This window comes from Leuresthes tenuis, unplaced genomic scaffold, assembly GCF_036924035.1.
Source record: "Leuresthes tenuis unplaced genomic scaffold, fLeuTen1.0.hap1 SCAF_16, whole genome shotgun sequence".
In the NCBI taxonomy this organism is placed as follows: Eukaryota; Metazoa; Chordata; class Actinopteri; order Atheriniformes; family Atherinopsidae; genus Leuresthes; species Leuresthes tenuis.
Window position 1 is genome coordinate 20,403,751 of NW_027325370.1, and position 11,614 is coordinate 20,415,364.

At 39.0% G+C, this 11,614-nt stretch overlaps 1 protein-coding gene across 1 annotated transcript; it reads right to left on the reverse strand.

Annotated features, from left to right (window-relative positions):
• Nucleotides 1-3,580: 3,580 nt before the first annotated feature.
• On the reverse strand, nt 3,581-5,809 carry LOC140271852 (uncharacterized). The gene is made up of 6 exons (XM_072367160.1): nt 5,519-5,809; nt 5,386-5,448; nt 5,200-5,304; nt 5,081-5,122; nt 4,858-4,986; nt 3,581-4,780 (listed from the first exon to the last, which is right to left on the reverse strand). Exons 1-6 carry the CDS (start codon nt 5,784-5,786, stop codon nt 4,497-4,499), a joined length of 891 nt encoding a protein of 296 aa, XP_072223261.1. The 5' UTR covers nt 5,787-5,809; the 3' UTR covers nt 3,581-4,496.
• Nucleotides 5,810-11,614: the final 5,805 nt, after the last annotated feature.

Here is an 11,614-nt window from a genome sequence, read left to right on the forward strand (position 1 = left end):
ATCTGGAGACTGTGGCCTCACTGGAGGGCTTCCTGCACTGAACTATTGGCTCAGGGCTGCCCCCTCTGTGCATACCTGTGTTTGTGCAAGAGTCTGCTTGCATGTGTGAATCTTTGTGTTTGTTGCTCACAATTTACATGCTAAACACCAGGATCATGAAGCTTGAGATAGAGAGATGTGTGGATGTGATCGTTTGTATTACTGCGCTTGGTTCTGTTATGTGAAGTTTGGCGTTATGCTGTATACTGAGCTGTCTTTGCTTTCTAAACTTAGCTTTCTGCTTCAGTGCCCCAGAACAGACTTGCAGAAATCTGCAATTAAGGTACATTTCCAGAACGGTCACATGACTTCCCACTTTTTATAGACATGGTTTTGAGTGTCTCCTGCTTCTTCAACAAAATGCATAAAAATATTGATTTACTTTAAAATATTCTCCCCATTTCTAGCTTTATAAAAGACTCAATTAAAATAAGATTCAGATATTCAAGAGAATAAACGTCTCTTTTAAATCAGGCAGAAAGGAATGCATATTTTCTCTTACCTTGCCTTGGGGGGCTATAGCCTGCACCAAACATGTTTTTGGACTGCAAAGAGAAGAATGGTTGTGCTTACTGCTGGCTCCCATGTATAACTTTGTATCGTGAAATGTTGTTATGGCACACCTCCAGTTCTTTTCATGAGATTAAAAGCACATTTTTTTTCAGATCATACACAATTTATTAACTAGGTACAAACAGTAGCACCTGACATAAAAGCATAGACAGAGCTAAATGACTTGATATTCTCAGACTAAAAAACTAAAAAAGAAAGAGACTTAGAAGTCTTTGAATTTATGTAACTTTGCAAATGCTATATTGTTTTTGTCACGAATTACCCTGTAATTAGTTTTTCTTTATGAAGATTTGATACTAATCTCTCAAAGGCTGATTCTTCTTTCCAGAGCTGACTTTTTAAGCCTATAATGAATCTGTCCTTTAATTTCAAGTCAGAAGAAGTACTGTCATTCCCTAGTTATGTGTGTTTCTGTGTGTATGAACACATGCATACAAGTGGAGGCATGAATGTGTCTGTATACTTTTACCAATTTTTCCCAACATGTCTGCCTGCTTTTATCCTTTTACAGTGTAGACATGTCTTTTCTTTGTAACCAGTGAAATCCGGAAGATGCCCCACTAATGACATGTGATTCTTTCCAAGCCCTTTTCTGATGTAAATAGCTCTGTCCAAAACATTGACACTTCAACTGATCTTCTTGGAAAAGCTGTGTGTGAAACAGAGGAGACACGCAACCTTCCCAGCGCTGACACAGCTTTAATGAGCTTTCACACTTTAAGCTTCCCAGAGAAGGAGAAAAAAAAAATCAAATTAAAGACTTTCTTAATGAAACTATGACTAAGGTTTTCAAAAGGGGAAACCCCTCTCTCATTAAACTTTTAACCCAGATAAGTTATGCCAAAACAAAGGGATTTCACAAAATAACACACATCTAAATTAAAACGCTCTGTTCATGGGAATAATTTGAATATTGATAATAACAGGGATACAACTTAATGTCTTGTGTGTTTTCTGCTTAGAGTCTGAGAGGTGATATTACCTATAAATGAGCAAAAGCCTCGATGAAAAAGTTTGAAAAGCTTCTTCAGCTTAGCCTTAACCTTAATAGTGGCACTGTGGGGACACCTAACATAGAATTAAATGCAATTATGAAAAAATGTTTCCAACCCAAGAGGTGCCTAAGAGAGGAAAACCAAAGAGGCTGTATTCATTTCACACAGCCCCGGGTGCTGAGAGGATATGGTTTGTCTTTTCATATTGGCAGCTGTTTGATCAGACTAACAGTGCACCTTAGCGATACCATAGCTTCAGGTCTGATCTAAACTCCCCATCAGATTCAAAGGAGACACTGCGTCTCCAATGCACTCCAGGCTCTTTCCATAAACACAGCTGAATTATTCCTTTGAGCAGGCTTGCTTGATACTGGCATCTATTTGTCTTTATGAAGGTTGGATTTGTCTCAAAGTGGCAGAAATGGAATAATATCTCATAGTGTCACCATATCTTCCAGCAAAGGTGTGAAATGTTTGCCATCAGATAGCCTGCAGATCGAATCTGACTGATAGTCCGCTCTGTGAAAAGCTGGGACAGAATTCATCACAAACGTTGACAGTGAAAAGAGATGTAGCTCGCATGGCTCTGTGTTGATCATGGTTATCAGAGCCATGCGAGATGACTGATAACAGAGGTGTGCAAGTGTGTGTGTATGTTTGTGTGTGACTGTGTGTGTGTTTGTATGCGTCAATGCGATCTGAATGACTGCACAACAAAGAGTCTGAATGGATTTAGTCAAAGCTCAAACGCTGATGCAGCTGCATTCCAGGAGGTTTATGATGTGAAACACCAAAGGAAAGGAAACAATGATCACATTCATGAGATGTCATTTTCTTCCACTTTTATCTCCGGAATTTGTTGAGCCCCCCCCCCACCTCTTTTTTCATAATGTAACGTGTCCACCTTATCCAAAGTCGGTCTTTGTTAGAAGGTTTTGTTTGGAAGTTTGACCTCATTCTCACTAATAGGTGCATGACGGCTACCTCTGCAGTGCACCCTGACTGACATAACATGCATTGTATTTAGGTACACTGCAATATGTTTACCTGCAGTTGAGATTTTTTTGCAAATTCGTCTGGTGAAGGGGAGATATTTCCTGTCTCAGCCTAGTCTCACAAGAAAATATGAAGGTACAATATTTTACATTATTAGCTGTTGTCCAATGAAGGACAACATTCAGGTGACAAGAGCCAAACCACTTTTTAAAATGAATATTGAATCATTAATATTTGAAAAAAACACATTTATTTATTTAAAACTCTAAGAACGTCCAAATTCCTGAACAATAATGGCTCGTCTATTGCGCGACAGCTTGCAATGCACTTTTGTGACATTTTCATGTAATGCTAAACATAGGTGTGTTGCAGTTTACTAAGAAAAACTTCTTTGGCAAGTAAAGATTTAGTCTATTTAACATTTTTATTTATTACATTTACCGTAAAAAAAAGGGCTACATTTTGTTCCCTGAATAATGTAGTTATCACACTTTGTTGAGACTTTGTTGCCTATTCTGCCTTAAATAGGAGATGGAAGTGGTTTGAAAGTCAAACAGAAGAAGAAACTAGATTTTCAGCATCTCAGAATGGATTTTCCAATTAGGTAGAAGACATTGGGCCTTTAAACATTTTTTCTTTTCTTCTTTTTCAAATTAGACAGAAAGAAAGAAAGAAAGAAAGAAAGAAAGAAAGAAAGAAAGGAAGAAAGAAAGAAAGAAAGAAAGAAAGAAAGAAAGAAAGAAAGAAAGAAAGAAAGAACTGAAAAAGAAAAAAATGAGAAAGAGTCGAACATGAGAAAAAGACTAAATATTTTACAAATTCCAACCTGTAAAAGTTGTTTTTTTTACAGCTTTTTAATGGAAGGGTTCTCAGCTGTTCTGATAGCAGAGTCCAGTCTCATAAATATTTTTTTTCATGAAACCCAGCATTATTTAGTAATAACGACCCAGTTATACTTTTTAAAGCAAATTGTCTTTATTGTCTTTACCTCACAAACACGCAGTCCTCTTTTCAGCATAAACTCTGCTTCAGATCTTTGTCACATTCCAGAAGACCAAAATGTAAATGTTTAAAGTCTTTGGTGAGGATCCCTCAAATCATCATTACAAAACACTTAAAGTTTAGGAGACAATTATCTTGTTTCACTGGTAATATAAAAATGCATGAATCTATTTTCATGCAAAGTAGTTTCATTCCAAAATATAAACTGCCCATTCAAAAAAAAAATTAAAAAAAGGCTTGTAAACGGCATGCATTCTCTGTGGCATCATTTCGATAAGCTTCTGCAATGTCACAACATTTATTGCCATCCAGAGTTGCATTAATTTTGCACCAAGATCTTGTAGTGATAATGGGAGAGTCGGACCGCTGTGCAAAGTCTTCTCCATCACATCCCAAAGACTCTCAATGGGGTTAAGGTCTGGACTTTGTGCTGACCAATCCATGTGTGAAAATTATGTCTCATGCTCCCTAAACCACTCTTTTACAATTTGAGCCCAGTGAATCTGGGCATTGTCATCTTGGAATATGCCTGTGCCATCAGGGAGGTAAAAATCCACAGATAGAATAACCTGGTCATTCAGGATATTCAGGTAGTCAGCTGACCTCATTCTTTGGGCTCATAACGTTGCTGAGCCTAGACCTGACCAACTGCAGCAACCTCAGATCACAGCACTGCCGTAGTTAAATAGTAGTATTGGTAGTTATAATTTTTTCAAATAATTTGTACAACTTAAAAAAATATATATAACTAAGACAATGAGGAGCAGAGACAGAGACAGAGGGAGGATTATACAAACAAACAAACATGAACCAAGAAGATTACATTGACTGTGGAATATAGGTGTGTCAGGCAAATCTGACATGTAATGGTTCCCTAATTCAGCTCTCTTCTTAGCAGTTAAAAAGCAGAAAGCCACTGAAGGTTGTTCTGTGATACTGGTCATCCCAAACCTCTCCATCAAACTGTATAGAAACAACATCACCAGCTTCTAACTGCAGCACTACTCCATTGGACCCACTGTCCTCAGTATCTGTGGACTGGGTGGGACGGTCCCCTATGAAAACCATGGGCTGTCCATTCTTGACCAGTCTCATCCTCATACCATCCTTGCAGAATGCGATGTGAGCTGTGAATCTGAAGTAATACACTCCTCTTACTGGTGCAGTGAAGTAACCTGAAACACAAACACAACTGATACGAGTGATGTTGCTGAAAACAAATGTTCACATAAAAGAAGCCTAATCAGCCTACCTGTGATTGGGCTGTAGTGGTTTCCAGTGTTGGTAAAGACATTTCTGTAGATGAGTTGGATGAAGTCCTGGGTGCTTGTGTTACCTTCACTGTCTGCCAGAAGAGAGGTGGAAAAAGCCACTTTTCTCGCTGTGGCGAAGTGTAGAAAATGATCACACAATTAGTTGCTTGCTTACAGTACTTAACATATGTACTGACTCAAAGATAAATATAAAGATTTTACCACTGTTGGTATTTTGAAGTTCTTGCAGTGCCACTTTTTGTCCTAAAATCAAAAGGTTACAATTAGTTTATGCAATAACCATTTACACAGAAATCATAGCCGACATCATAAACCTTTACCTTCCTGCTGCTTCTGCAGGTCCTCTACTTGATATTTGTTGACCGTCAGCCTTTCCTGTATAGCGCTGAGCGTCTGCTTAGCAGCTGCCAGCTCGGCAGCTTGAGCTGAGATATGAGAGGAGTGTGTTATATTGTGAAGGTTTACAAGTGAACACAACAGTACCTCAGTCAGGGTTCAGTATTTACCATCTTTCTCCATCAGCAGTTCCTCAGCCAAAGTCTCAGCGGCAGTCATCCTGGCCTCCAAGGCTGTAAAATGAGACCAAATGTTAGCTCAAGTGTATCTTAGTTATGAAGTGAATGCTTCATCACTGTATACCTGTATTGTCCTTCTGCAAGGCTTCCACCAGGATATCAGTAGCTGTTATTTGTGCCGTTAGCTGATTTAGCTCTGCTCTTTGCTCCAATACCATGTCTCTCAGATTCCTTAGCTCATACCAAATGATAGACAGATCCAGATCATTTTCATCATCTTTCTCAGTCACATCCTCACCATTCTCAACACTGTTTTTGCTGTGCTCTAGGGCTCTGTAAAAATTGCAGAACATTGCAACCAGTAAGAAGGTCAGAAAAGTCTTCATCGTCATTCGGAGAGAATGAGTAGTCTGCTTGCTGGATGTCTGTGCGCAGTTTGCACTGTGTGCACCAATTTATGGGTGACCTCAAGGCTAAATGTGCCAAGTGGATGGTGATTTGCCAAGGCTGTGAGAAAGCACACCTGTGGCTTACCATAGAGTTAGTGTGGCAGCTGGAGATAATCTATAAAGAGGGTGACACTGTATCCAGATGGCAAGACCAGTGGGTATGATAAGCTGTTGTATTTGGTAAAGAACAGGGGAGAAAATTAGAGCAGGTTGGAAATGCAGAAATCAGTTTTTAAAAGAAAGTGGAACAACAGAAATAGATGAATGTAGAAATAAATGTAATAATATAGAGGTAGCTCAAATAAAAATGATGACAAGTGGGTATAAATTCAAGAAGTTGATCTGAATGTGTCCTTTTTCATCACCAAACTGTAAATTTATATCTATGGATATTTTATATCTTCCATTGACGGCAACTTATTTGTTTACAGTGGTGAACTGTAATGCAAAACCAGTACAGAAGTTGAGCCATAAACTCTTTTTCAACAAATCTAAAAATTAAACAACATAGTTTTTGAAACAATGGCTAATAATAACGTTTAAGATTTTGTCGATTTCCATGATAATTACGAATAATAAAGAGAAAACATCAACCGCATGAAAAAGCCACAAAATAATTCCACTGTATGGAAAGTTGTCTTCAAATGGTGCTGACTGACAATTTATACAGGGAAGTCCACTCAAACAAATTCAGTTCAAGAGTTGACCTTCTGATGCAAAAAGAAGTCACCATGAAGTCCAAAAGATTTGCAGCTGTTTAAAATTCTGCATCTACAATCAGAAAGAGCTTAGGAAGCGTGCCAGAAAAAAAAAGCTTTTGCCATCCAAAAGGAGCCAGTTAAATGAGGCAAAAACTTGGAAATATGGGATGACGTCTTCTGAACAGATGAGTCAAAGATAGAGTTGGTTGTAACAGCCGACCCATTTTGCCCAGAGCACAGGCATCTCAAAGCCAATCATTGGATTTGAAAGGTGCAGCAGTTGCGAGATCAACCTCAAGCATCTTGCAACTGAATTTGCTTCTTTTGCAAGAACGGTCGAGAACTTTACCAAATAAATAACTCATGTAGCTGAAACTAATTTCTATTATGTGTTGGCATATTTTAAAAAAGAAGTGGGCATTTCCTTGACTAAATATGTCAAAAAAGGTGCACTATGACTGAATTTGCTCACAGGACTATATATGATTGATATAGAGGTTGTAATTTTGCTGGTGTTGAACTGAAATAAACCCTACAATAATTGGGCTAAAATTGGGCTACAGCAGTAATAGTGAGGATATGTATGAAAAAGCTGATTTTATTGCCCACTCTGTCACTCTGTGACGTTGTTTGAACATGATGAGAATTTTCACAGCTGCACTGTTGCTTTTTTTCTCATTCAGCCCGAAAAATGATGACAGGTGGGCTTTATGTCCTAGAATGGATTTGGATGTAGACACATGTCAAAGGCTTTGGGCACTAACGAGCATCTACACTGTTTCTAAGTTATTGTGAAGAGCTGGGGAAATTTCCCTCTGCAATAAGACCATTATGTGGGCGTGCTGCTTGTGAGTCATAAGCATGTGCATCAGTGACAAGTTAGACAATTAGACAGAAATAACAACAAATCAACCTGACGTTGAAAAAATATTTCTTGAAGCGTATAAAGCGGTGTGAGTGACATGATTTATGCTGATTGCTGCTTGTGTTTATGAATAAGAATACTGAGCAGCTGTCAGTCAGTGTGAAACTGCTTACAGCCACATATAGCAGGATTTACTCCAAGTAAGCACACAGGCATTAATCTCTCAGTGAAAACACTCCCAACACTCAGGTGGTGGGCAAGAGAGCATAACTGAGTGAGAATGTTGTTTTTAGTGCAGCAGCAGATAAGATTTGACAGGATGGGATTGCCTTGATATGACTTGTCAATCGTATTTTCCCTTATCTGTCTGTAAATTAAAAATCTGCAATAAAAACGCTTCCCTTCAGGGGTAAACACAAACAAATGTACACATCCCACAGAAGTTTTCAGGACGACTCTTTTTGGAGAGCGAACACAGGGTTTTCTACGCTGCTGCCGGAGGGGCAGAGATAAAGAGAGTAATAGTTAGACTGTGGTCACATTGGTATGCAGACAGCCATGAAAGCAGCACAGTACCTGTTGCTTCTTGCAAATTCATTTGCTCAATATTGAGAAATTTTACCACTTAAATTAGATAGCAACAACTAGAAATGATTTGGTTTACTGATAACCAGCTGATATACACCTGATAGCTGATTAATGCGATCCTCACGGTCAGCAACATGATTATGCCATCAAAGGTTGATTGTGATGTGCAAATACTAAGGGCTGTTATGTGAGAAATGGACAAAAGTGTAAACACCATATAAATGGAACTAACACTGCTTATTACCTTGTTTGGGTCTTCTCAATGCAGAGATTGGAACTTTATGTATAAAGCAAGTAAAAACAGATGCAATTGTTTGCAAATCTTTAAGTCGTTGTATGCAGTTGTATTATTACAGAAACAATGCATCAAATCTAAAAACAGCAACATTTTTCAAAAGAGGTGGTACTGGGGAAACAGCAAATTGGAAAAAAATGTTCTTTGCAACACAAAGAAACAAAACAACAAAGGCACTCTGAGAATTGGGTGCCTCTGCTAGTTCTGTATGAATTAATATCTGATGGACAGTAAAAGCTGATCCCACCTAAGATTGGCCATTGCAGCCACTGGTTATAATTTCATACAAAATCCTCGTACCCCAACGAATCAAGTTTATAGGCAAAAGATCAGTAACACTATAGCTATGAAAAAAAAAGCTGATTCTTTCAAAGGTAGAAATGGAGTAGAATTTCACCACGTGAAAGACGGATCACAGCAATGTTATCTGTTAACATTAAAGTAAGAAGAAATTTGGGGAATTCATCATCGGTGGTACATGATGTCAAAGACAGTTTCAGAGAGTCTGCAGGTATTACTGTGTGCAAGGAAAAAGACTGAGAACCCTGAGATGAAGAGAAAACAATGAACTGAGGTGACGTGGAAAACCATTCTGTGGTCTAATGAATGAAAATGAGAAATTTCTGTGCACAGCACGCCAACACAATCTCTCTGAAGTGTTCGTCCAACTTGAGAGGGGAGTTGAAATTACCTGAAACTGGAATTAGATATTGGAATTTCTTTTAGATTTTGAAATCTCTTCAGGTAGGCGAATCATTCGTCTGGTTCTTCTGAGCCCACTATCTTAAAATATTGCCTCAAAAATATGGACTACTAAAACCAAGGGCTAAGCTGCATAACTTGTTTGAACCAACCATTAATTGCACAGTTCCCAGCCAAGTATAATCCTATTTCTAGAGAGTTAAAAGCAGTAGACATGGTTAGTGGTGTCAGAAGTCACACATGCCAAAGATGTCTCACATAACATTCTGTCAGGGAGGTAGTTAACAAGGCAGTGCAGCATCTGGGACTCCTCTCCTGTTGGTCAGAGAGCATGTTTCCGAGGTTGTCGACCTGTGATTAAGACTCCTGTAAATTTTCCCACCCATGGAGAATTGGAGAGTTTCCACTTCAAGCAAGTCCACTCCATTAGTGATGAGTTTTACTTTCTTCCTCTATCTGTCCTTGAGATTAAAAATACTAACCTGGAAAAATATTGTTCTTCCAAGGCGTTGGTAGCCTTTATCTCTCTCAATTCACAGAGGTATCATATTAGGCACGTGGTGCAATATCTCAATAACTGTGATAAGATGACACGTAGGTTAAGCTATCAGATGCCTCAAAGTGACAGGCAACCTTGCATACATTCCTTTATTCTCCTCTCAGGCAAATTCCTCTCCCTCTGTCTTTCTGTCTTCCAGTGCTTCTCCATTTTTTTTTGTTCTTCTAACTTTTCAGCAGCAAGACAAGCATAACATGTCGCTCTGAACTTTTTAGGTTTTTAGTTTTGTTGGAGTTTAATCCCACTCAGTTTATTCTTTTAATTCCCTGTGCTCATGTTGTGTCTTTTTATACAAACCACCACTTGGTATTTTTGTCATGCTGAAGTCTTGAGGCATTTCTATGATCTCCTAATGTAATTAAATGTATACATTTCTTATGCATGTAACATACTCAGAGTCACTCACGGCACAGACTGGTCAGTCACCCCTCTGTGTTTCTGGATCCACCTCTCCCCAATCGAGTATGTAGAGGACAGGGGTTCTGTGCACTCTGCTACTGTATGAAGCGGACCTGACTGCAGGTCGTTAGCTTCAGCTTAATCTAATGATGCATACTTCCCTCTGTTTATGGCAGCCACTGAAGAGGGAGCACTAGCCTGTGCTTGTCTGCTGCTGAGAATGCCCATTAATGCTCTTTTCCCCCTCAGGTGATGACCACCTGAGCTATCAAAGACAAGCTTGTCTGTGACACCACCCTCCCCCTCCTCCCCATCGCATCATACTCCATCTCCACCCCACCTTCGCTGCGACCTCCGCCCAGACACATGCTGTACAACTGTACAGTAGATTGTGGTTGATTTACCCTTTGAAAGAGGATGTACATTTCTTATAACATTATAATGATGAGTATCATCATTATATTTTTTAATTTCTTTCTTAGATAATTAATTGCAATTTCATTGAAAGCTGACATACAGTTACATAAATGCCACACAATATAAACTAGCATAACGGCACACCGCATAGAGTGATCATGTCCCTACTGAGCTCATGTGCTATCCAGCAGTGCAGATAGTTTTGACTCTATCTCCTTTTGGGTTTTAGGTTTTAAAATTTAAAAAAGGGAAATTCTTGTTACTTTACACACAAATTTTTGGTAAATACATTGGCTCAAAATCTGGTATCACACAGGTTTTAGAAGAGAGCTGACGAAGGAGACAGGGATTAGGAGTGATTAGGTAGAGTGACACAATGACACACTTGAACCATTGATATTTCTCGGTCACCCGGGCACCTGGGCAACCAGCATATGATCATGTTGAGTGGCACTCGGTCAAAACTGATTCAACAGATTAAATCGACGAGAAAACACACTTTCTTTTGCTTTCGCTACAAATCTTTTTCACTGGAGCGATGTGGAGTGAGTGTTTTTCTCTAGGGCCTAACATCATCAAAAGCTATCTGATCTGAGGGCATTCCCCATTTATCTTCTTAAGCCAGGTTTTCCCATACTGTCTTTTGTGTTAAATTCTGCTGTTTAATGCCGCTATAATCAAAATATTAATCAATAATAGTCGATATGAGTGTGTAGATTCTCAGTCATCTAGATCGTGATAATCCTGAGATCTTATACAAAGGCAACCAGACTTATTTTCTTGGTTCTGAGAAGAGAACCAAGAAGAGAACTGAAGCTGTCTGAACTCAAGCTCTCAGTAATATCACCAAGCACATTAGACATCCCACTGCTATGTATATCTTTAGTACAGTTACTTTGCACCTCTATTTCGGTCTCTTTTATAGCTGCTTATTCACTCTTTTACATTCTCTTATAGTCCATCTTTCTTTGTCCAGGATATTTCAAAACATCCTGCCAGTGAAATCCATGATAGATGTGTGCATCTTCCCCTGTCAGGGATGGATGATTCAATGGCCCTGAAACACAGCACCACCTAATCTTGGCCAGCAGATAAAGCTAATTAGGGTAAAAAGAGACATCAGTCACTGTGCTAGGCCCTGTTATGCACTGTACATAGCAAGAGTGGCATCCCAGTCTCTGGGTGTGTTTAAAAGCTTGACTCATTCGTGCACACGTAGCTATTATTGTGAGTTATGTCAAGAGG